The 27,786-nt window shown below is 32.2% G+C and overlaps 2 protein-coding genes across 5 annotated transcripts; one reads left to right on the top strand and one right to left on the bottom strand.

Moving 5' to 3' along the window:
• On the bottom strand, window positions 1-10,980 carry LOC148603584 (ferric reductase SjCytb561-like). Its single transcript, XM_088551739.1, has 5 exons — window positions 10,858-10,980; window positions 8,247-8,479; window positions 7,777-7,985; window positions 7,139-7,314; window positions 1-4,861 (listed from the first exon to the last, which is right to left on the bottom strand). The coding sequence occupies exons 2-5, from the start codon at window positions 8,467-8,469 to the stop codon at window positions 4,708-4,710; spliced, it is 762 nt and encodes a 253-aa protein (XP_088407865.1). The 5' UTR covers window positions 8,470-8,479; window positions 10,858-10,980; the 3' UTR covers window positions 1-4,707.
• Window positions 10,981-11,205: 225 nt separating this feature from the next.
• LOC148603583 (uncharacterized) lies at window positions 11,206-26,870 on the top strand. Of its 4 annotated transcripts, none has more exons than XM_088551738.1 (8): window positions 11,206-11,336; window positions 13,397-13,477; window positions 14,020-14,127; window positions 17,746-17,934; window positions 18,871-18,962; window positions 19,625-19,735; window positions 23,911-24,004; window positions 24,741-26,870. In XM_088551738.1, exons 1-8 carry the CDS (start codon window positions 11,255-11,257, stop codon window positions 24,884-24,886), a joined length of 903 nt encoding a protein of 300 aa, XP_088407864.1. In that variant the 5' UTR covers window positions 11,206-11,254; the 3' UTR covers window positions 24,887-26,870. The 4 variants fall into 4 exon arrangements, 3 of the variants coding, with proteins under 3 accessions (XP_088407864.1, XP_088407861.1, XP_088407862.1); XR_015916387.1 differs by lacking the exon at window positions 24,741-26,870 and adding an exon at window positions 20,621-22,102 and having other exon boundaries at window positions 11,220-11,354; XM_088551735.1 differs by having other exon boundaries at window positions 11,224-11,354.
• The last annotated feature ends 916 nt before the right edge of the window (window positions 26,871-27,786 follow it).

Below are 27,786 nucleotides of genomic sequence, written 5' to 3'. Positions count from 1 at the left end.
CCGACTTTGCTGCACTTTACTGACAAATAACAATGCTACAATAAAAAGAAATAACAATACTTATATAACAGCTATAGACAGTGATACATGTATTCTTTATATTGCAGTGGCAGACCAATAAATTACAGGGCAACAAAAAGGGGGTTTTAACCCCATGTGACCCCCCCTAGATCTGCCACTGATATCATGGGAAAATCCTTAATCAGGAATACTATAGCATGAATATTTATATGAAGAATGGTAAAACTTATTAGCTGCAATAATATCAAGCTAAATAAATATATCACACAGGAAAAATTGTAACACATGTTCTCATGTATTTAAAATCTTATGACAATTATAGGCATATGTATAATTTATGAATACAAAATTACACTGAAATAGTTTTCCAAAATAAAATGAACATTATATGCTTTTTTACATATGAAACTTTATATGAAAACATAATTACCATAGAGAGTTTATACAAATGCTTCTCCAGTACTGAAAATATGATTTTCATGTGTTGGTCAAAAACACATGAAACATGTTTTGCAATTTTTCTTGTGTAGCGATCAACATAATGAAGTGATACAACACTGAAAGTGATACTCAACTACTCTATCCATACTATTCAGGAACCACTATAAAATGTTCACTGGGTACCAACTTTTATGCTTAAATGAATAAATTAAAACTTGAAAAAGAAACTTTTAAAATTTTCACAAAAATGAAAGACTAATGAAATTTAGGATAAACCATGAAAATTCATAACCAAGAGTAAAACTTCTTTTACAGCCTTAAAGAGTAAAAATGTCATATAAGACATGTATACATGTATATAGGCTGCTAGAATTTCTACCAGTCTCATTCAAGTGTACCTTATGATTTATCCTGCAACTAAACTTTCTACCATACAAATAACAGGTGTCCAATAAAGAAAAGTTTTATTCTGCCCTGTATAATATTGTTTTCTGGTTACCTTTTCAGTTATGAGCAACATCAGAAGTAGGAAACAGGTAACAAGTTTAAAATCGCCCTTGCCGACAGCTGCGCTCAAAAGATTGCTGAAAAAAATAAACTATTTTGGACAAATTTCGCATGTTTTATTTAGAACATGAAGTTGCAGGATAAAAACAATGCATGACCTTTGACAGTTGGCCAAATGCAAATACATTTGCAATGAAAAAGCGTTGTCAGGCTATTCATTGTCACAGATATCTGTTTCCATGGTTACTGCATTTTCAAATCACTTTCTTATTTGTTCATTTTAAAATGGGGAAAAAATATTCAGTAAGGAGCTGGTTTACAGAATTTTGGTTTTCTTACTTTAGTGCATAAATTGATAGAGGGTAACTTATAATATAAATTTTAAATAAACTGTAAACTGTTACAAAAAACACAAAAACAATTGTTTTAAAATTCCTTCAAAAGTAATTTGTTTAAACCTGAAATAAACAAATACTTCTCCAAACCAAACAAAATCGATTAAAACTTTGCACGGCTTAATAAAAATTCACCAATACTTACAATTGGACTTGAAAGTCTTGTCTAAGATTTATTTTTTAACTGAAATTTCTGCTTGAGAAAGCATTCAAAACTGAATACCAATTTGTATTAAGTTTGCGACTTTAGGGTATAGCAATTAAATATTGTGCATAAATGTCAAAATTTCCATTTTGCATTATTAAAAACTCTTTATAGTATAGATATAGTCAAGCTTCATATTTTTATCTTCATTTTAGGCAGTTTACACTCTATAAACAAGTACATCCTGTGTTATAGAGTGGGGGTTAAAGTCCAAATCTCTCTTGAGAAGACTAACAACCCTATACTTAAAGTTTCAACATTGTTTCATCATTTTTAGATTTAAGTACAGCTCTGCCTTAAAAGCAGGCAGAAGCTTTTGGTCAGTGATTCATTCATTTCTTAATATCAAATATTTTTCAACTGAAATCCCTTAGTAGGCCTCAAAGAAATGGAATGAAAAAAATAAAGTGCAAATGAAAGTTGCCCATAGGAGATATTAACACTTAAACTTTGTTACATTCTACCACAGAAAAGTACCAGAAAATTTCCTGCCAGAATGTTTTCAATATAACAAGTCAAAAATAATTTTACCAATAAAAACGAACAAAGGAAGAGTTGTTTTAACAAATGCATTTGGAAGTTTTATTGATAATCTTGAGATATGATGAATCACCACCTCCCTGGTTTTTAGACAGACCCATACTTAAGTACTTGAATAGTGAATAAAATAATAGATATCAAAATTAATGTTGAAATATAACGAACAAAATATATACATGTAGAACACAAAGTATTGCACATATGGGAATGAGCATCTAATCTTAAAAACATTGGAGTTGACAACAGCCATTTTTGATATACAGACAGACAGACTCCAATATCTGATGAGCACAATAACAATTGGTCGGCAAGTATTCCTGTCCTTATTGAAGATTTAGCAATAATTGCTAGCCCCTACTGCTGTGATGAAATATATCAAAGTGAAATTTAATATTTATATTTATGATAAAAAAAAATACAATAAACAAAATATATGTACATGTAGCATAATAAGCCAGTATACCTTTTAAAAACACCAAAAATATATATAAAAAAAATACTAACACATGCATACTACAAAACAGTGTAATGATAAAATATTCATTTATTCTAGAATTTCTGAAATACCTTTAGTTGCAATAAATGTATAGTCAAAATGTCTTATTTAAAACTTGTACTGATAAATAACCTGCCTTATTAGACAATGACTAATATCAAATGTAGAGCATTACATGTAAATTGTCCTGCATGAATTAAGACCTCCCACTTTATATGACCAGGACTTGTTTTTGGCAGGTCACTTAAGGCAGGTTTCATTGTACACTGACTGTACATTCATGGTTAAATGTGAGGTTATATCTTACATAGAAAATAGATGAAGATAAATCATGTAAGGCCCTTCAAAGTTTATTTCTTGGTTCTCAGTCAATATTTCTATGGAAACTAATGAAGAAGGGAGACATTTCTTATTACCTACTTACTGCCACCCAAACAGGGATAAGGGTGTTCTTCAACTGAAAAATGAAGAAGGTACTTTTTTGTTATAGCAATAAAAATGGGTAAGGAGACAATGGAGGGCCTAAAAGCCAATCAATTTACTGTGTGAGGCCTTACCAATAGACAAATATCACAACGCCTAACAAAATATATACTTTTTTAAATATATTGGTCTCTTCTATTATACAAGTCTCCATGAGAATCAGGCAAAAGTACCACAATGATCATAAACATTAGATACATTGATTTATGTTTGATCACAAACCTTTATTGAACCATATCACAGCAGTAAGTTTAAACTACCGGTACCATCAAATAATCAGGCCACTTTAAAATAAAAAAACAAAAACAAAAAAAAAAAACAAAATGTGCATGATTTTCATAAAGAGCTGTACATATTTACAATATTCCTTCCAATAGTTCCTACCAAATAACAACAATATATACATGTGTACTTCACTGTCAAAACAAGCCACTGATTAATAAAATATTGATAATGTTATTGACATTAGATTTTAATAAACATTTGTATAAGATAGTCATTTAAACATATAAAGAAAATATTTTTTGTACTTAAAAGTTTGACCTTAACCTATGACCAGAATTAGTAACATGGTATAATATCATTTATAAAGGCTGTTTTCCTTCAGCCATGTCAAATTTTCCTTCATTCATGTGAAAGTACTAGTATGGTTAAAGGTCAGGTAAATCAACTAACGAGTAAGTAAAGACCAAGTGTACACTCCTTAAGTTGTCCAGTTAAACATGTTTACAGAACAATGCATGTTCATTATTTATATAGTAGTTCCTTATGAAGAGGGTATTATCTTGATAAAAAAGACTGGGCAAGAGACATCTGATAACGCCTTAAGCTGCAGTTGAGGGCATTATCAATGTTAGGACTGTGTTATTTCACAAACACAGTTAACTTATCTTAAATACACTCCACATAATCCTGGTATTTACTTTTTTTTCATTATTACTCTTCACTGAAGAATCTGGAGTGGGCATTGCCATGTGATGGATATTACATGACCATGTTTAAACTAATAAGAATAGCTTATTTTTCTCTGACAAGACATAAAATGCTATCATATAAATATTTTTGACATCCACAATTCAGTATTTCTATTCAGTATGGCCTACCTAAAACTAACAATAGGCTGGCGTGTTTTGATTAGCCTGTCTAAGAATTAAAACTACGCTGAATTTTATCTATAGATGATGTTCCCAAAAAAATTATCTAAATATTCGTAAATTTTGTGATTAATTACTTCCAACATGCTGTGAAATGAATGAGTGATTATCTATAACTTTCTAAATGCATGTTGTTTTTTTTTATTTCTGTTGGAAGCATGAATAGGGAAATTGGTTTCAAATTTAAATTATAAAAAAAGTGCACACATTTTTTCATTAGTCATCCCAAGTAAGAAAGAAAGAAGAATATACCGGTACATTTGTTTTAGGTAAATTTGGTGAGTGATTATATCTTAAATATAAACAAACTGGATTTCCATGATACCAGTTTTAGTTTCTGACAAATCAGCAGTTGCTTTACATCATCACATGATAACAAACAAGACCAATCAACAACAGTGTTACAAAAGCTCTTTTCTCTTTCAATAACCTCACAAGGATAAGTCCAGGTACACAGGATACCAGTCAGTTAACAAGTTCCATATGCTCTTCATCAGGAGCTGGTTCCCTTCTATATTCTGGTCTAGTTACTATATAAACAACTAAGGCAATAACAGTTACTATCACTACACCTAAACAGTTGATCAGGATGCCTTCTGGTTGTTTTTCTGGGTATTTGCTGAAAAATATAGAATAATATAACATAATAAATAGATATATGTCATCGTTGATAGCTAAATTACCTCGGAAAATAGGAGAAAACAAGGGTAACAACCAGCAAGACCTGGCTAAGTGACCTTTACCTATGGACCTCCAAAATACATGACCTTAAGAATAAATTTATCTTTGTAGGTTTACATTTTTTAAAATAATTTAAGGATGATGATTTTTACAATGCTCACATTAATTATATATTTTACAATATACAAATTACAGCTGGAGAAAATTTCACTTTGAAATGTAAGATACAACAAGGATAAGCAGAGCAAGCTGGTATCTTGGCCACGTGTAAATAATCATCAAATATCATTTGTCATTTTGTGAAAACATTTGTTGCCTTGATATTTGACCTATTATATTTGAGTATTAATGGGCTTCTAGATATTCATAAGTGTGAACCATGATTGGACATTAAAAGGCTTCTAAATATTCATAAGTATGAACCATGATTGGACATTAAAAGGCTTCTATATATTCATAAGTATGAACCATGATTGGACATTAATAGGCTTCTAGATATTCATAAGTATGAACCATGATTGGACATTAAAAGGCTTCTATATATTCGTAAGTATGAACCATGATTGGACATTAAAAGGCTTCTATATATTCATAAGTATGAACCATGATTGGACATTAATAGGCTTCTAGATATTTAAAAGGATTAAGTATGTACCATCATTGGACATCAACCATTATAGAAAGTTGATTCTAGATTAATAACAAGGGTGGGACAGACTGACATAAGTGAAGATCAAATGGTTGATAAAATTAAAGCTACAAAATGAATATCTCTAAGCAGCTTCCTTAAGCCTAAAAAAATCCATGTGTTTCTGTTGACTCTACCATCCCTAATATTTTGTGCCTACATTGGACTTTTTTTGGGCTTTTTTTGTCCTTTTTTGACAACACTTTTATAGTCCAAGTGTCTACAACACAAACCAGTCATAAGCTTTTAAAAAATTTAAAATGCTTTGTCTCCCTTCAGACACTAGTTTTCATAGCATGTTACCAGAAACAAAGGTAATGAAAAGTCACGGTACAGTAAACCTTGCTTACAGTGAATTTCAGGGGACAGATAATACAAGCACAGATAAAAGTAATTTTTTATATTGTTATAGCAAAGTTCTTTACACAATAAATGAATTCCTTGTAAGAGAGTGTAAGGTATCTACATGATGTATAAATATTTCAATTACGTACAAAACACATTCAAGGACAACTTATCTAGACTTTATTCATGAAACTTGAGATGTTTGTTTGCTTTACTAAATCCTAAACTAATCTCCATTGTGACTCCAAATTGAATAAACTGAATGTTGAGGAGGTTTGCTAAGGGTCACTATCATTGTCTTCCTACTTTTTAAAGTAGTTTTTTTAAATTTTACTTAAAGTTTTCGGAAGAATGTCAAATGTAAAGGCAACATCTTTTTTCAGCTCATTGCTTATCTCAACACATTGTATAATTTCATACTTCATTTTCAAAGAACTTTTCCTTTTCAAGTCGGTGTGACCATACTTGCTCGGAACATAAGAAACACACATTAATGTACCTGTCTTATTGTGACTACATTTTATAGCTATGGAAACATATCATCTATTAATTAGTTACAGTACACGTAGAGAGAGAGGATTCTCTTACTCTCATTTCAGTGTCAAGTGGATCACATAGTTTTACAGAGTCCACTCCTAAAATCCTCCATATGATTTCTCCCATCTGGGAGTATTTTATTGTCTTTTTGAGAGTATTTGAAAGTCACTCCAAGTATTTTATTTCCTTGTGTATTGTAATCATGTTCATCTGACAGGTAAGACAGGATGTAGGTGGTACTTTAAAGGATAATAAGGGCAATAAAAAATCTTCCAACTAGCAGTTTTGGGAATTTCCTGGAGTCACTCCGAAAAGTGACATCAAAATGGTAGTTTGAGAATCTATATACACTCTCTGGAGGTACTGTACACATTTGGACCTTTTAATGTGTGTAACTGGGTGAGACAAAGCTTCCCTTTGGACATTTAAAACTTGTTATAATCGATGATCAATACACCAGGATTAATATATACAATGTACTTTGCTTATAGCAATTTGCTATATTCTACTAAATCATAATGACTTTTTAATGACTTTGACCAAGAATATCTAGAAAACAGGCAATAATTTATAATAAGTGTAACTTCACTGTATGCATGTTCGCTATAATTGAGTTTTACTGTAACTGGTATACATTGTACTTACAATGTACTGTTCTTTCCAAAAGTCATGAAGAGTGCTTTCTCTGTCATGCCAAGTAGGGAGGTAGCACCAGCCATTGTCAGTATGGCAATTCCCCAGAACACATGGTGAGGCATGTATTGTTTCTTAAGTCCCATACTTAAACCTGGGAACAGGAATGATGTCAGACCAGAGACCCACTGAAAATAAACAAATGCAGTATTCTGAGATTACCACTTAATATGCCTGTCAAAAAATGTAATAATTTGTAGTTCCCTAAAATATCAATTGATTGTTTAACCATCTAGCATTGCCATATAGGGAATAGAGAGTGTATAGTCTTTATCATTCCCACAATAGACACATGGAACAGACAATTAAATAGTATACTTATTGCAAACAGATGAAAGAAAAAAAGCAGTTTCAAGAAAATAATGAACTAAAAAGTCATTTGATTGATTGTAATTTTATATTTTAGGATCCTCTTTCTTGCTGGGTCAGATTTTAAATGTGCTAGCACAAAAAAGCTACAGCTGAACTTAACATGTCACCACTCCTAGACATTATTATCCTGGTTCCAAAATCAAAAGTGATTTTCATGTATTCTTCATATAAGACTGGTTACATAAATCAAACAAACCCTTATAATTACATGTACTTACCTGCAGTCCAAACAGAACAACTGTTATAATTCCAAGCCAGGAATGTAGACTGTACATGTTTGGAATAGGTGGCTTGGCCAGGTTGTGTGAATCAAACACGGCCTTTAGACCAACAGCAGAGAAAATCAATGCTCCAAGCTGTATTAATGCATGGAGGACCTTGATATACATCTTTTTCATGTTGCGGAACACTCTGTAAGCAAGAATTCCTAAGAATGGAAAAGAGAGCATGTACATGTATACTTATATACTGCAAAAAGAGCATGTACATGTATACTCTAAAGAGGGCAAATAAATCTGTATCCATTGTTAGAATAAAACAATTACTTAATATGGCTCATAATACTCTTTCTCTAAGAATCAAAATGACAAGAAATTATACAACTTTCATAAACAAATGGTTGATCTTCTCCTTATTTTACTCACCACCATAATGTAAAAATATCAACCTTATTATCTTTTTTACTCACCATCACTGTAGAGAAATATCAACCCAATCACCATGAAGACTGGATGGAAATTGAATTCTTTTCCTGGGTTGCTCTGCCAGGCAAATCCCCCTCTGAAGTGTCCCATCCAAACAGCTACCATAATAACTGCAGCTAGGCCTAAAACTTGCACTGCTAGAACCAAGAAAGTAAACCAGCACAAGTTCCTCCCACCCTGGTCTGGTTCCTTGTCAAATCTTTCCATGTCGACCACTCTGTAAATAGAAGGAATCAGATATTTACTAGTATAAGTTTAAATATATTTTATTTTGTGTGTCTTAGATTAAAAAAATATTTATGCCTTCATTAAACAGGCTCTGTTTCAGTGCCAATATATGTACAAGACTTCTTTGATGGGACATGTTATCAATGTTATATTTCATAGCAAAGGTGAAATCAGAGGTGATTTGCAAATCATTCTACTCACAATTTGGACTAAATTGTGTGGTCAGAAACAAGACTGAATTGACATAAAGAGTGCTATCAAAATGGCATCAAAATTCAACTTGTGCTATCACTTAATACAAATGTAGCTCAGCTGCTAAGTACATGTAGTTATTTTTCTCTAGTAAAAATTCACATGCATGTACTTGCCAACTGAATCAACATTGTTGGGCCACAAAACACATTTGTTCAATTCCGCCTTTGATCCAAAAAAATTTATTGACTGGGCAGATCATCTAATCCACCCATCTTTTGACAGTTCCATCCGACATGACCCTGTTAACATTATTTTAGAAACATCAGCATTGTTCAGGATCCTAGCACATTTTCATTTTACATTGTACTTATCATAAAGTAAGATATTATTTGCAACTGTGATTTTTCCAAGCCTGATAATGACTTGGCAATGTGTGAAAATGATAGTGACTTATTGGGTGACAACAGACATACATGTACATGTAGATGACATTTTTTCTATGCATACTAGACAAAGATTTGTGTTCTATAAAAGTGTATTTTGTACATGTTTATGTGTATTATACATTTTGTATAAGTTGAATTGGAGATCATCATAAGCAAACATATAACTACTGTTGTATGAATGAGCTATGGATTTGTAAACTTCACTAAAAATATACCAAGGAAAAATACTATAAATACATCTACATGTACATAAAGAGCAATGTGTAAATAACATGGTACACTCCAAAAATTAACACTACCAGAAATGTAATGCTACAGTTACACTACAGAGTGGAATGGTTCTCTAACACTTAAATCCATCCTGAGTGAAATTTGGTGTTACACCGACATATTAAGTGTTTAACATCCAGATTCCACCTAGCCAAAACTGACCTTTTGTACATTGTAATAGTCGTAAAATTCAATGAGGCATTCATTATAAGATATGATGTATATTCTGCTTCCGTTTCTTAGGTGTATATCCTCTGTTAATTTGTAGCACTCCAGTAAGGGTAAAAATTTAGTCATTTCATTTTAAAGTCAGTACATTCTATGCTTCCAGTTTACTCGGAGACATTTCTTATTTAAAGTACATTTGAATTACAGCCTATATATATCTTTATTTTAATGAAAAGTTTTGTTAGCTGATTTGAACTTCAATTAATGCCAACCTATGTTTACCCCTGTATAAAAAAATCCCTTGACAAACTTTACACATAGTTGTCTATTTTTAGAAATTTAAATAAACACATTGTATACAATGTCCCCAATGTGTGTCTGGTCATCACATGGACTTCAATTAATTAAAATATATTTAAATCAATACAGTATGAAGTATTAATCAACGATGAATATCTAGATCATGATTTTTTTATTATTTGTTTACGTTATATTTGTCAATTGATAACACCACATGCTCATTGCCTCAACCCGTTTCATTGTGCTGACAGCTTTGAATCGACAATTGACGTGTATTGCTAGTGTAAATTTCGGAAATTGGATTTAGAATTTTTCATGAGTCCCCTGGACTACCCATTGTGATTTTTCAGGGGTCCACAATTAATTTTTGTGGTCAGGAACCGGGAGCTCAGGTCATCAAGAACAATACGAACATCCATATTGTCGGCCGACCAATGAGATTAACCACACCATGATGTATGAATTATACACCCAGGTCAGTGATTCTACATATACATGTACAATTAACAACCAAAATAAATGATGTCTCAGCTGGATGGGTGTAACATATATTTAACCAAGAAAAAAATCAACTGACATGGTGTTTCACCGACTAAAATGTATTTAAAACTCGAACTTAAGGGTTAGAGAAACAAATGTCCCTGGGTGTACTGTAGCAGTATACATTTTGTTTGAATGAACCTATATCCTGAATGTGTTGAGGTCTCATTAACATATTATGAAAACAAAAACATATGGTTATTGTTCAAATGAGTTATTGGTGGTACCATATCAGCTTGCCTTACTGATGAGATTGCTAGACTACAAAATTGTCATTTATCTGTCTTTGATTGTTTGCGATAAGTTCTATGGCTGTGATATTCAAAATAATTATAAAAATTAATACCGGTGCAACTGCAACTGCAAGGCGACGGCAGAACATTTTTTTTGCTGAAACGCTAATGCATAAAAATGTATGGTTTCATTTCTTTTATCTATGATTTATTACCTGTCACAATGCTAAAACACAAATGAAAAACGTTCCAGTGGTTCGTAATGCAACCTAATTTCTATCGACCTTCCTTCAGAGTCAATCAGACATCTTCCAAAAATGTAAACAAATTTATGTAGAAAACATCCGAGAGATTCCGTTCACAATAAAAGAATTTGATAACAAATGCAACAATAAATCAGTTACTTATGTGTTATTCTATCATTTTATATGAAAAGATTTAATAAAAGATATCATATTTACACATAAAAATCTTGAAATTTTAACTGAAATTGTCCGAATTTCTCTAATCAATTACCCTCTTATCTTTAGTTTGGCATTTGTACGCAATGGAAATTTTTCCGGGAAAATTACACGGGTTACTCGGGTGTTTAGCTACACGTAACTAGTAGGAATGGAAGATGATTCACTTGATTGTGCTTCTGGACAGGCTATGTTCCAACTTAATACTAAATGTTTTATGCCTCTGATTGGTTGTAAGTTAAATTACATCAGTGAGTGTATATTAAGTCCCTGTTTACATGGACTGATAATGTACTGATGACGAAGTGGGAACATCCTTTCATTTTACAACTCCAACCCATAAGTGAGGAGAGGACCCTGTATGGCATCCCCTATAGCTCACCCCGAAGTGGGAACATCCCTTCTTTTTACAACTCCAACCCATAAGTGAGGACAGGACCCTGTATGGTATTCCCTATAGCTCACTCCTCGTTATCATGTTAATTTCTTACTATTTATTGTTTATTTACTACATGACTTAATTTCAATGAATTGTAACAAGAGAGCATGATTTGACTCACAAAATTATACTCCACCACTGAGGACAGATCTCTAGACCGCTCAGTGACAAGCCAGCTAAAGAATATATCTAATATGGGGTAGGCATTGCCAAAATCAGTGAGCACTGTAAGCTTTACCATACATGTACCATCTGTGCGAGACTCGTAAGAAATAATAAAGGATATTACATAGATCCAGTTGAAAATGTTTGCTTTGCAAGTGCAATATTTTCATTTACATTGAAGCAGCAAGCAAAATTAGGATTTCTATTTGAAAGTCTGTCCTTTTAATTAATGGGAAGTTTTTTTCAATAAATGAATAACTTGAACGATTTCCCCCACCCCCAAAATTCCAAGCCCATACCCCCCTTTCCTCTCGCTCTCAAAATGGTCAATAACTTTATATCACCTCATGATACTTTACATTTTTTATCACTTAAGGGCATTTCTAGCAACATCCATTTCAGTTATGGCATGTCAGATCAATCTGTACATGTACAAATACCAGAAATATTACAGTGCTCCACGGATGGTGGGAATATTTTACACATATCATGTGACATAAACAAAATTCAGACGACAGCTGCAAATATTCCAAACAAGAAAATGATTGCCTTTCCTATCTTAGAAAAGCAGTGCCTCGATTATGATAATATAATCGGAGTTATATTTTTTTCCAAGGCAGGTAAGGTTCTTTACAACAGCAACAGTGTAACAGTGGAGATACACGTACGTACATTCATGTGTTTCCCGAAGTTTTTAAAAACATAACATTCACTTCTTTAAATAAGTAAAACAAATTAGAAAAAAACTTGAAAACTATCAGATCAGATGAATTTGTTTTTACTGAAATGTAATCTTAACCTATATTTTTTTATTTGTTTGATTGAAGGAAATGATGAATTTTCTCCATAAGGACAGTCACTTTTTGTTACTTCCGGGACATGACTTTTTTTTCGTTAGTATATTTGGGAACCTTAAGGGAAATTTAGAAGGTACACATAATAACCGTAGAGCTCGCACCGCTTTGCGGTGCTCGCTATTAGGCAAGTCAATTAATTGGCTATTTATATCTCACTACCTACAACAATGCAGGTGGGCCGTTGATCCTTCCACATTTCTGCCACATTAAGAGTCTTCATACCACGAACAAGCTCATTAGCTAATCAAACCCAGTGGATTTTTATTTGCATGCTAAATGTAACAGCAGAGCATGATTTGACTCACAAAATTATACTCTGCCACTGAGGACCAAACCCGAAACCACTCAGTGACAAGCCAGCGACTAACCGATTCGGCTCTATGGTCAATTCTTTAGCTGAATCGATTTGTTGCTCTAACCAGTCGAACTGGACATTAATACATAAAGAAGAAGAGTATACTTTAAATTAGAGGAATGTTGTAGGTTTGAAAAAAGAACATTATTTTTAAAAAAATGTACTGTAAGAATGCACATACTTAACACAAATATCATTTAAACAGTTGTGTATATTTAGTATATCTGAATTACTCTAAAAATCCCTGTTAACATGATTCGAAATATAAAGAGGTATTTGACAGAATTTCATCAAATAGGTATACTTAATGTTTTTCCCGTCAAGTACAAAATTCAAAGTTGAAAGTTTCTTGGATTCAAATCTATGGCCTGCTAAGGACTCGACAGCAATACAAGCATATGATTCAATAACAATACCGTATTTTACAAAACTGCATGTATGAACGATTAAATAATTGATTTGTATCTCTTTTTGTAGTAGGAACCTTCAAGGTCAAAGGTTATGAACTAATATTCCAGACTCTTGATTCAGCTCTTCAACTAGGGTATAGATCATTTGGTAAGAAAACAGTTAAAGTTAGTTTATTTTGATACATGTACATATATTGTTTACATTTTAAGGTTTCCAAAAGAAAATTTCTGTAAGTTTTGATTGGCTTAGAATAGTCAGCTTCATATTACATTATATTATATTCATATTTACCAGATGCACATGTCATTACCACAGAGACATGTATTCTGATGTGACAAATGAATGCAGTTAAAACATGTACTACCCACAAAGCAATATTGTTCAATAAGAAAATCTAGCAAATTCATTATATAGCATTGTAACAAGTGAATATATTTTCTTACTTTTTTCTTGAGTAAAAAATTTAGGGTTTGGATCCCCCTTTGTAAATTTCTTAATTCACCACAGGTGATTGTTCTAATTACAAGACATTTTATGTAGGGAGTTGTTATTGTGAATTGTACTGTAATTCATGTCAACATAGATGTACTTGTAATTTTTCACCTCAAGAAGAAAATTAGATTTAGCTATTGATTTAGAATAGAGGTCACTGAAGATTGTTTTTTTTAATTATCTATTTTGTTTTCCAGACACAGCCTCTGTGTATAGGAATGAAGCAGATATTGGCAAAAGTCTTAGTGTTTTATTGCCAAAATATGGTTTAAAAAGAAGTGATATTTTTATCACCAGTAAATTAGGTAAGAATATATAGAATACTGTAAGCATATCAATTTTTGTGGTGTACTAATTTTTCGCTGATTCGGGTGGACAAAAAGGCACACAAAATAGTACCCACGAAAATATTTTTTAACACTATAATTACGCTTAATATTTTCTTAAACCATGTAAACTGATACCCATGTATATGTTGACTTACAAAATCCGCGAAAAAACTAGCAACCTGACAGAATCAATCCCGAAAATTAGCAAGCACAAAAATTTATATGTTTACAGTTGATAGAAAACATATAATATTGTGAAATATCTGCTAAAGGTTATTGTAGGTTAAACTAGTCTAGGCATGTAGTTAAAAGTTATAATTATAAGAAAAATAAGACATGGAATACATAGTTTTTTTATAGGAGATATACACCAATCGTAGCAATTTTAGCTGACCTAGACTAGTGGCTCATGTCATTACTTTGTAGTTATTATTGTCAGCATGTTATTGATAACTTTTCTTTAAAAACATTCTCCTCCGAATATGCTTAGTGGATTATTACCAGCCTCCCTAGCTTATCTTCTTTAAAAATTGTGTCGATTATGCAGATGAAGTGTACTATGTGGCCGACCGTTGCTTTTTTTTTTGCCACAGATGTCATTTCTCTAATTATAAATATATCTCTAAAACTGAAAGAGATACTGAAAAATAAATGTGACTGTTGAAATAGTCCTTATGAAATGATCAACGGAAGTGCTCATAGGGCCCAAGTTCTTTGACTACTACTCAGGCAGAATAAAATTATCTGTTTCATGTTACCCATTCGGCTCATAACTGGACCCCTGAGTGACTTATTTTGAAGTTAACAAACAACAAAAAGGACCACCAAACGATCCAACATTTTACAGATGGTAGTCAATATTTGGTTTCCACAATGTCCAGGTGGTAAAAAAGATGTTTTAAAGTTATTTTCTGGTAAATTTAAAAAAAAATAAGTAAATGAAATAAAATTAAATCCCAATCTGCCAGCCCATTTTTTTCCTAACATGTAAAAGGAAACAGAAGTTTAATTTTTTTTGGCCTAATTAAAAGTTATTGCCCTAGGGAGACAAAAAAAATTAAAATTTTTGTGATTGTTTGTGGTTTTAGCTTATATATTTGAAAACCATAATAGACAGTAAGAATTCTTCATTGATGAAATGATCCAAAAGACAAGGCCTACAAAAGTTCTTCAGGTCCCAATAACCACTTCTTACCTCTCTACTACTTTAATTGTAAATAAAAAAGTTCAAAATTGCATTGTGAATTCTCAGGTTTAATGATTTCTTAAGATGCATACCATTTTGATGATTGGAAAACAAGGCTTTCAAAATCGTTATACTAATAAATGATATTGAAAATCTACAGTTTTTCCTTTTTTGCAAACTTGCAGCATGGATGTGGCAAATTATTCACACATGTACATGTGAACATGTATGCATACACTTTTGTTGTAATTTATAGTATTTATTCTCAGATTTGATTACTTTTGATATACATATACACAGATTTTGCACTCAGAGTTCATAGATTTAGTTTTTAGATTGGGAAGTGGTATGTGAGACTTGAGGTTGAATAACAACTCATTGTTGATTATTTTTATGGTTGTGTAGCTTATCACTTGAAAATCATGATACATATAACTATAAACTTTTAATTATGATCATTACTACAAGGCCAAAAAAGTCCTTGAGGATCTATGATGTTTGAAACCTCTTTTTAGAGTTATCAATATTGCCCTTAAAATGCCCAAATTTGTAATGATGAAATAATCCTCATGTCAAAAATATGATATAGCCAAAGTTCTATAAGGGTTGTAAGACAATTTATTGCCTATAAAAGGCCAAAACACGCTTTTTGATGAGATGAATGAAACAGGCTCCTATCTGTTTGTCCATACATCAACATGTCATTCAATATGTTACATTTTTATGTAATGGTTTTTCAAAACTCTTCTCCTTTGACACTACTTGACCAATCGAAACCAGATTCGGTATAAATGTTCCTTAGGGTATTTTGCATAGAACTGTTGTGGGGATTTTTTATCCTTCGAAAAAAACATGGCTACTGTTACTAAAAATAGAACATAGGGGCCAGACAGTAGTTTTTCGCATATATCTCCAAAACTGTCTGGTTTAGCCAAATTCTTAGGGGGTAAAAGTGTTCAGCATAATGAGATCTATCTGTGGTCAAATTTTCATAGTAATCTGTTAGGCCACGTGCAGGTCCGGATGTTAAAAGAATAGGCCTGCAGCAGCGCTAAGCTTGTCGTATAAGGCGACTAAATAGTGCTCAGAAACCTAGCCGGAGGCTAGGCGCTCTGCCCACAGAGCAACTGGGATGTGTGCCCCAGTTGGTGGAATGGGGTACCCCTGGCGTGTTACATGCTGGGGTTGTCAGGCTATAATAAGGAAAACCTGACCGCAAACCATAGTGGTGCACCGTGTTGGGAAAGATGCCACGTTCCTCGCACGTTAAAGAACCCTGCTGTGGTATTCGATAGGAGTAGGAACCTTTGCGCTCCGCCACAGGAGGCTAAATTGCCCGACCTTACCCATCCCCCCTTTTTCCAGTGGCAATCAAAATTTGTCGACCCTATTATCCTTGTGTCCCATCCTTTTTTTTCATTTCATGTTCATTTTATCATCCATTTCATGTTCATCGTCTGAATATAGCTGAAATATTGCTGCTCGGACGTTAAACCCCAACAATCAACAACTAAGTTTTTTTGATAATTTTAATTCTTTCAAAAATCTTCTCCCTGACTTTACTTGACCAATTGGAACCAAGTTTGGTATGAATGTTCCTTAAGGTATTTTGTATAGATCTGATTTGGGGATTAAATTTCTTTAATCTGTGAAGCCATGTTGGTGTTACTGCCTTTTTTATATTTTGTCCTTGTTTTTAATGTTATTTTCTTTCAAAAATCTTCTTATCTGAAATTACCAGACCAATAAGAATCAGACATATGAATATTCCTTAGTGTATTCTGCATAGATTTGATGTGGTTATTTTTTTATCTGTTGAAAAACATGGCCACTGTTACTAAAAATAGAACATAGGGGTCAGTCAGAGATTTTTCTCCTATATCTCCAAAACTGTTAGGTTTAACCAAATTCTTTTTATTGGTGAACTGATTCTTATTATGAGGCCTACGAAAGTCTGTTTTGGATCAAAGTTGGCAGATGACTCCCTGTTAGGGTTATTGTCCTTGAAAGGTGAAAGAGTAATCGAGGGAACTAAGATTCTAGCGGAAATCAAGAGAATGTAATCTAGGGATAAAGACCAGGCATGGAAAACAGACACACACAACAAAGAACATAAAATAACCAAAATAATACATAAAAAGTAGCAAAAGTATATTAAGTTTAAACCTATTTATTTGCTACAATATCAGCAATGGGACATAAGTTATACAACATTATCAAGGTCCTCTTGGTTTCTATATATGCACATGTATGGACTGAATTTATGTATGAAATTTAAAATGTACATGAAATTTCACTGCAAACTATCTCAACAAATTGGTTTACCTTCTCAATTGTAGTGGAATATAATTTTTTTTTCAAGCATACTTTATGAATTATGAATATAATCCAGAATTTCTCTTACACAGGACCTGCTGAGCAAGGTCAAGGTAAATGCAGGAAAGCATGTCTTCAGTCTATGGAGAAATTACAGTGTGATTATCTTGACCTTTACCTTATACACTGGCCTGGTTCCCAGGGAAGGAAACCAGAGGAACCATTGAACAGGAATATGAGACTGGAAAGTTGGAGAGACATGATAGAACTTCACAAAGAAGGTACAATATGTGAAACAGTGTAAAACATAATTTCCTACCCATTTTGTTTACATGAAAACATTATCTGTTGAGTTTCATTTGATGAGTCATTAAGATATTCCTTTTGGGAAAACTGAACATGCTGTGACATCAACTTTGGAAGAAATTTCTTTTTAATAGTTTAATTTCTTTCTTTCGTTTACATAATTGACGTAATTTCTTGCTAGAATTTAAAATATTTTTACAAAAATCTTTCAGATAATTGAATTTGATCTTACTATTTGATTTCCTTTTGAATTCATCAAAAAGCCACACTGTAAACTCAAAAAGTTTTGTGACAGTTTAATTTTTGCTATTTTTGCGGTACTATGTGTAACACAAAATAAAATAGTCATGAATATTTTCTTCGAAGAATATCGTAATTTGACTTTAGAAAGGATTACAAATTCAAAACTGTTGGATAGTATATTAATTGCTGAAACTGAAAATTTCCCAGCTTACAGTATATAAATTAAAATTGTACAAAAACTGCCATTGCACTGGAAATATATTAATTTTTTTTTTATCGTTGAAACTTTTAATGGATTCAGTAAAAAGAACGTATTTACAGGTACAATATAACAAGAATAGGTATGGTGTATTTGTCAAAGAGACAACCACTCCACCTGAATGAAAATGTCAACCCAAGGCCACAGGTACAGCCAAAGAGTTGCCTCTATATACTCACAGCACTTGGGCATTGTAAGTGCAAATGAACTGTGGCATTGGTTCCATTAATATCACTAAAAATTATCAGCTAATTTAGTTTTAGAAAACATACCTTTGTTGGCGTGAAAGTGTCATAGTTACACCAAGACAAACTATTGTTCTTCAGCTACTGAATTGTAAGATAATCAAATGCCCTGAATTAACATAAACAATTTGAAGATTAATAACGATTTTGATTTTTTTGTAAAGGTCGTTTGAAATCCATTGGTGTATCAAATTTCCTGAGGCACCATATAGAAGATTTAATCACATGTATGAATGTCATCCCAGCAGTATTACAGGTACATGTATATATAATCTTGTTTTCTTTTCAGAATTTATTGAGGGTTAAAAACTAGTTTAGTCAGCCATTAATTTCACTGCAACTTTGGCCATTCAAAGGTAATTTTTTGTTAACCTCTGGCCATTTTTCAGGGAAACTAATGAGGGAGGAAGGCGTCTTTTATTGTTTTATTGCCCACCCTCAAAAAAGTGTTGCGGGTGATTGTTTCTTTGTTTTTTTTTTTGAATAGCCAGCAAAAGTAATGATTTTATTATATTGATATGTGGATACAAATGGGTAATAGATGTGGGAGGGTCTGAGAACTAAGATATTGTTTTCAGTTTGCCTTAAAAATTCTTTATAGCCATTTTGTTTTCCCATCTCTGTCACTTTTTTTTAAGTTAAGTGTCAGTCTCTCTAAGAATCAGGCAGTGGATGAAACATGGTATTAAAAAAAAACTTGTCATTTTGAAAGTTTGATTTGACTATTTGCACCATCAGAATCAAGATTTCCCATGTCATTTTGGTAAATTGAGTTATAATATCATTGACATGCACTAAAAAATGAACACTTTAAGGGTAAATTACTGTCTAAAACCTCATTTATCTAAAATTCTATTGAAGAATTTCTTAGAAAAGAAAATTTATATTCATGTATCAAAATTGATTTGTATTTACTAGATAGAACATCACCCACATTTAGTGCAATCTGAACTTGTAACATACTGTAGAGAGAAAGGTATACATTTCCAGGCTTACTCTTCATTGGGGACAACTATAGCAGATAACCAGGTGAGATTGGAAATCCTTATAAAGAAAAACATATGGGATAGGTAGGGTTAATTCCATCCATATACGAGAGGTGTATCCTGTAAGAGTATGAAGCTGAATATATTGAAATATTAACAGTTTTAAATCAACTTAAAGATGTGAGCAACATGTTTAGATTGTTAAAGATACAAATCCAGTAAAGATCCTTTAAGTTACTTAGTATTACAGGTTAACTTCCTGTCAGATCCTTACCCAGTATTACAGGTTAACTTCCTGTCAGATCCTTACCCAGTATTACAGGTTAACTTCCTGTCAGATTTTTACCCAGTATTACAGGTTAACTTCCTGTCAGATCCTTACCCAGTATTACAGGTTAACTTCCTGTCAGATCCTTACCCAGTATTACAGGTTAACTTCCTGTCAGATCTTTACCCAGTATTACAGGTTAACTTCCTGTCAGATCCTTACCCAGTATTACAGGTTAACCTCTTGTCAGATCCTTACCCAGTATTACAGGTTAACTTCCTGTCAGATCCTTACCCAGTATTACAGGTTAACCTCTTGTCAGATCCTTACCCAGTATTACAGGTTAAACTCTTGTCAGATCCTTACCCAGTATTACAGGTTAACTTCCTGTCAGACTGATCAGAGGTTAAATTTGTATTGATTACCATTATGAAGACTTTGTCCTTTATAAAGTCATTTTGAATTTCCTTACAGTTCACATTTCAAAAAGACAAAATTAGTCTGTCCTGGGTTTATCTAAAGGTACAAAGTATTGTTAACCTTGAACTCCACTCAAGGACTTCAGGCTAAAAACCACTAATTCCACTTCCCATAGGCTTCTATGCTAATTTCACAATATTCAATGGCTTCTCTGGACTTTACCTTAACTTTAACCTGCAGAGGACTATATATCAGCATGATTCTACATATGTCAGCTCACAATCCTCAGAATGGCATGTGGGGTTAGCAGACTTGCAGTGCAGTACTGGTCACCGGAAGTGAAGGGTCTATAAATAGCATGGGAAATCCCAGTGTTTTCACAAGATAGGGGTATATTTAAAAATCATTATGGAGATTAGGCTTCACATCACAAGAAGCAAAATGCACCTATAAAATGTACAGAAATGTTTTTCCTTTCAGAAACTGTTTCAATTTTTTAAATAAGATGAGAACTTTTTTCACAGCACTATGAGGAACAGGGGTAATTTCTGTGTAGGACTATTTTTGCGTACGTTCCAAATGCTCATTGGTTGAATTGGTGGTCTGTAACCTAAAGAGTCACTTTCTGTCTTAGAAAAAATAAATAACTATACAGGTATCTTCCTACACACATACTGAATGCATTTGCAAAGTTTCAGTGAAATATGACAAGCACTTTTTTAAATATTTGATTTTTAAATATAGGGTAACCAAGTTGTGCGAGCAAAAAAGTGACAATATTCTACCATACTTAAATGCATTAAATATTTGCAAAGAACTTTTTCTGACTTTTCAAATCAAAAATATCAATCATAACTTGTTTTTTAACAATATTAATGAAGAAATAGTTTTAAAAGTAATCATTTTCTGAGAAATTGGTCTATTTTTAAAAATTTATTTCTGACATGCCTCCCCCTTTTTCTTGATCACATGTCAAAAATCCTAAATCTTTAAATTTTCACAAAAGGTGATATATTTGGCTTTAAATTTGTAAATACAGTGTTTTCACATTAAAACATGACCAGTAAAGGTCACCTAAAGCAAAAAAAGTGCTCATTAATGGATTTTCCATGTTGCCATAGGGGAATGCTTATATGGCCTTAACCGCAGTAATGAAAGTGAGTTTTTCCTCATTTCTAACCTAATTTTTGCTCAAATCTACACAAAACTTGATTTCAAGTGCTTATTACCACCATATTTAGGTAAATATAGCCCTCAAAGTTTAATATTTGATATTTTTACTAAATTTTCTACACTTTTTACTAGATAGGACATAAAAATCAGCCAAAAAGACCAATTTTCCATAATTTGGACCTATAACTTAAAAAAATGCATATTTTGAAGGATTTTTGTAGTGTATTCCTCTCATGGCAAAGTTAACAAGATCTTCAAGTAGTTTAAAGCTATTTCAAGAAACTTTTCATTTTGCCATGGCTTCATCTTAAGGCTAAAAACCACTAATTCCACTTCCCATAGGCTTCTATGCTAATTTCACAATATTCAATGGCTTCTCTTCTTAACTTTAACCTGCAGAGGACTATATATCAGCATGATTCTACATATGTCAGCTCACAATCCTCAGAATGGCATGTGGGGTTAGCAGACTTGCAGTGCAGTACTGGTCACCGGAAGTGAAGGGTCTATAAATAGCATGGGAAATCCCAGTGTTTTCACAAGATAGGGGTATATTTAAAAATCATTACGGAGATTAGGCTTCACATCACAAGAAGCAAAATGCACCTATAAAATGTACAGAAATGTTTTTCCTTTCAGAAACTGTTTCAATTTTTTAAATAAGATGAGAACTTTTTTCACAGCACTATGAGGAACAGGGGTAATTTCTGCGTAGGACTATTTTTGCGTACGTTCCAAATGCTCATTGGTTGAATTGGTGGTCTGTAACCTTCAGACTATGACATAATACATTTTTTGAATAATTGAAGATATGAGTGAATTTGAACGATTTCGATTTTTAACACTTTATAACCCTTATAATTTTTTTAAAACTGTGGAAATGGATATCTGCAAATATGTTCACTTGACCGAATCTGTGAAAATTGGCAACCACAAAAATTAATACATTTACAGTATCTCTGACATAAAAAATACCTCATTGGGAAAAAAAGGCTGCCTGGTGCACTATGTTATTTTAATACCAGAATATTAAAAAAATATATGTTCTTCTTTCTGAAAGCACAATAACTGAATTACATTCTGTGTCAAGGAGAATTGACAATCAATTTTAAATTAACTTTCTAAAGACTCAACAACCCATTTTCCTCTTCCTGACCTTGAGTCAGAAAGAAGAGTTATTAATAGCCCAAGACGGTATGTTTATTCAGAGTAAATAGTTTAAATGATTTATTTGGTTCATGCAATGTGAGGATGTTTTTTTTTTCATTTAAATAAACTTATATATCTATTGTGTTAATGTCACTAACTATGGGGGAATAGTTGAAAGAGTCATCGAGGGAACAAAGATTCTAGCAGAAATAAAAAAAAATTAAATCCAGGGATAAAGACAAGACAGAGAAAACAGACAGACACAAAAGGGACATAGAATAATCAAAATTACATGTACAAAGAAACAAAAGTAAATGAGCAACTCACACTCCAGTTAAAACTGGAAGCATGGACCAGGTGCACCGGTAGGGTAAGCATCCTTTGCTTTTCTAAAAAAATATGAATTGTATTGATGATTTGTTTTTACTTTTATTATATCCTCCACTTGAAAAGCTTGATATATATTGTGGTCATTTTGTCCATCTGTCTGTCTCCAGTTCCTATCCACAACTCCTCCTAAATAACTGAATGGAGTTCATTAAAACTTTCATTTGTTTTTTATCACATGATTCTGGTGTGCACCTCCTATTTTGTTTTACCATCTAAATGGCTTTGGGGTTTTTAGATGCAGAACATGAATTCAATTATTGGTCAACCAAGGGGGAACCATCTTCTAATCTGCAACTTTTCTTAAATAAGTGAATGGAATTCAATGAAACTTCACACATTCTTTATCACATAATGCCATTGTGTACCTCCTATTTTGTTTTTCTAGCTGAATGATTTTTGAGGTTCCCTAGTGCAAAACCTGGATTCAGTCATTGGTCAACTAAGGGGACCATCTTCTAATCTGCAACTCCTCTGAAATATCTGAATAGAATTCAATGATACTTTCACTCATTTTTCATCACACAATGAGATTGTGAACGTTTTGTTTTTCCATTTGAATGACTTCTGGAGTTTCCTATATATTTTTTATGGAGGGGAGAGCGTATCAATAAATGGGCTTTGCTCACAGTATTTCCAGTTTTTATTTGTATGTGTTTTTTTAAATGTATAACTGTTTTTTTTTGTTACTGACAATGTTTAATATCATTTTCATAGTGGACACATTGATTTGATAAATAAAGTATTCATATTTGTGTTTGTATTGGTATAGTACTGATATATATTCACATTCAAGTATAATTATGATTTTTTTTTCATAGTTGCTGTCAGATTCTACTATAAATGAAGTAGCAAAGAAATATAGCAAATCTCCTGCACAGATCCTCCTGAAATGGGCAGTCCAACAAAATATTGGTAGGTTTACTTATATCTTTATTCCCAACATAAGGCCATGATTAAATAATTCCTAGTTTCTCATCTCTCCCTGACCTAATTATTCATGGCTGCTTAGATTTTTTAAATTTTCAAAAATAAAAAATAATCCCTGAATCAAATTTCCGTAAATATGGTAAGTCATGTCCGGCCCTGATTTATAAAATCATTATCAAGTAACTTTTTGGTCTGTAAATCATAGTTCATAGAAAAATGTCTCCAAATTGACGAAAACTGGCACAGTGTAGCAGTAGGGACACATATACTTTGTTAGGGCTGTTTTGGTATGTTTGTGCTGGTAAAATTGATCACCAACCACACATAGATGATAACATCAACACCAGTTTTTGGCACATGTAACAGCTAGTTACTTTAGGAAAAATAAAAAATAACCCATCTTGCCCAAATTTTTCAGAAAAGTTTGATAGGAATCTAGGTATTTTTTTTATTAAGAACATGGATACTTTACCTATAGTAAATCATTTATCTTTTCCTTTGTTAAGAAAGAAGTATAACCATAGCTGATTGATTAGATATTTCTAATTGTATACTTGAGTGGATAGGAATTTTAATCATAATAATTGTTTTTTTAATTTTGGCAAAGTTATGTTTCCAAAGTATCCTGTTAAAAACGTGAACAATCCTTAAAATGTGTAAAAATAATTTATAAACTTACTAAATACTCAAGACTCCTGACAATACTTTTTCTTTATTTCAGGTGTTTTACCAAAGTCAACAAATTCTGATCATCTCAGAGATAATATAGACATATTTAACTTAACTCTATCACATGAAGATATTCAATTTTTAACCATGTTGGATAAAAAACATCATTACTGCTGGAATCCTGAAAAGGTCACATGATATCTAAAAGAGGTCACATGATGTCTAAAAAGGCCAATTATTTTCCTATAAAAAGTCTCAAAGATGTATCGTGTCCCAAAGATATATATTTGTATTCTTGGCTGTGAACATTTCAATGTATAGCATTTTTAACATTTATAGATGTTGTAATAATGCTCATAATCTCATTGCTCTATAATTATTTTTTCCACATCACATTTTTTAAGGAATTACTGTTGTATGTTTTTGCTCTATGAAGAAATAAAATCAATCACATGATGCACAATATATAACCTGTATAGAAGGTTATTTCTAAGTTTGCACCACGGGCATTGACGTTATTTCAAACAGACAAAGTAATCCCTTATAATTTAATTCTGGTATCAAAATTCTACTGGTAAATTATCTTAAAATGTTAATGACGTCACAGTCACATTACAAAATTTGGTATATCAGATGAGGGACAAAATTTTTTATCCAATCAGAAAATGTGTTACGTCTAAAATTAATTATAATGGTGTGACTTTTTTTCCATTAGAAATTCTTTGGAACATTTTGTGGAATTAATTGACATTAGCTGGAATGTATTCATATGTTTATATATTTTAAATTCCAACAATGCTAAAGTGACACATTGTGCAAATTGTGTGTACACATTTATTAGCATGTGTGTACACATTTATTAGCATGTGTGCATCATGTTTGTGCATGGTGTATTTTGCATATTGATTCTACAATGTTTAAACGTGGATTGTTGATTGTTTTTGATTATCTATTAAATCAACTCTTAATCTTTTCCGTTTTACAATAAGAATTAAAGATACCTATCTTGATTTTACAAGTTTTATTACAGATCATATATGCCCATGTGTAATTTTCAATTCTCTACTGATTAAAGTAGCATTGTTCCTTTTGCCATTTGTGCTGTAAGATCATTCATTGTATCATCTGAAACTTATGAATTGGTAAATGACCACAAATAAAAATAAAGTTGGAATCTCTCTAAAGTCCTGACATAATTAAAGTAATGGTAATAGTTGTTTTGGAAAGGTCAGGGTTATCTGAGCTTGCTTGTAGACAAAGATGGTAAATTTCAAGTCACATGATACAAATAGAGGTTACTCAGTATTCTGAAAAATGTCACATGTACCAGAAAGATAGATGATTGTGTATAATTTTGGCCATAAACATTAAAAATAGCATGTTTTGCATTTACTTATTTTGCTATATTGTTCCTAGATTTGCTTCAGAATACTGGAGGTCTATGAAATGTTTTACACATTGTTATCACTTTTTGACCTCTAAATGGATAAATTTACCCTCTGTGCTGAACCATCATATGACATTAATGACTATGTGATATGTTCACAATATTTCTAAAGTTTCTCCTTGAAACATGTCACAGATATACATAATGGTTACTGTTAAAAAGTATTAAGTTATTAAAAATAAGTCTAAAATGGTATGACTGTTTTCCATTAGAAACCTTTTGAAATATTTCATGGAATTAAATGACATCAGTTGGAATGTTGAGTATTCCCATATTTATATTTTTTTAGTTCCCTCAACTTATCAGTGATGGGTTGTGCAAATTGTGTTTGTGTATTATGCAAATTGTGTGCGTGTGTTTGTGTGTGGGTGAACATTTATTAGTATGCGTGAATCATGCATTGTGTAATTTGCATATTAATTCTTCAAGATTTAAAAGTGCATTGTTGATTGTTTTTGATTATCAATTAGATAAACTAACTTTCTGCAATCTGAATTTTTGTAAGATCTCGATTGCGCCAAATGTCTGCATTGTGCATATCATGTGGGAAGTCATGACAGAATTGAAGAATTGTTCCATTCTATTTACCCACCGTATATCCTCACACAAATGAGGAAAACTTACAGATGTAAAATAATTATAACAAGATTGATGACAGCTGTTTATTTAACGGAAAGGAAACAAGAGGACAAAGATGACGATCCCCATTTCAATAAAAAAAGAAAAGAAAAGAAAGTATTATGAAGCTATGAACAGTAAAAATAAGCCGATAGGAAACAGGGAGAATTTAAGTAAAGAAAAGCAAGAATGTTCTTGATCTTGTTTAATCTAATTTTTTATGCAGCATAGATAAATGTACGACAACATTTCAATATAACTCAAATTTAAGATATTCTAGGTTCTTGAACGTGTGTCTTAATCATAATTCGTCTTTAAACGAGAAACACAATGGCTGGTATTGCTTATTTTTAAATTTCAGTTCTTTTTTAATTGACATCATTTCTTTATACAGAAAATTAACATTATCTATGCTTAGTTAACATTATGTTGTATACCTTACTAAACAGAGGGTTTTATGTCAAACTTTAAAATAAGTTATCAATACAAATAATATACGACAAACACCACACATTGTGAATTGGCATGCAGCATACACCAGGATAAAGGCATTTTACTTATTGCTTTTAATCAGGTCTACTACCGGTATATCTAGATTATGGACTCTAGGCTACACTAAGAGGTACATACATGTACTTAAGAAGTATATAATATATTATTATTCTAAATCTAGAAATAATTAGATAGGCATTGAGAATTAGGTCTAATGATACATTGTTCCTACATTTAGACGTTATGTTGGAAATATGCCATTTTTGTAGCTTTATGTAATTTTTAGCTCTATCAACTCGTATTTATACTAAAAACGGATTAAATTGTGCACCTCCTATTACTGAGAAAGTATAGGACTGGTATTCGTTTAAAGAACACCTAACCGAAGGCCATGTGAGCTATTGGCTTACTTGGCCTCCGTCGTCGTCGTTAACAATTTTCAAAATTCTTCTCCTCTAACACTACTTGACCAGTTGGAATCAAACTTGGTATGGATGTTCCTTGTGGTATCCTGCATAGAACTGATATGTGAAGTTTTGAT

Source organism: Perna viridis, chromosome 11 (assembly GCF_037379345.1).
Source record: "Perna viridis isolate PV_CMFRI_1.1 ecotype Kerala chromosome 11, ASM3737934v1, whole genome shotgun sequence".
NCBI classification, from domain to species: domain Eukaryota; kingdom Metazoa; phylum Mollusca; class Bivalvia; order Mytilida; family Mytilidae; genus Perna; species Perna viridis.
The sequence above is the reverse complement of the archived record's forward strand: the minus strand, read 5'-3'. Positions and strand labels throughout refer to the sequence as shown.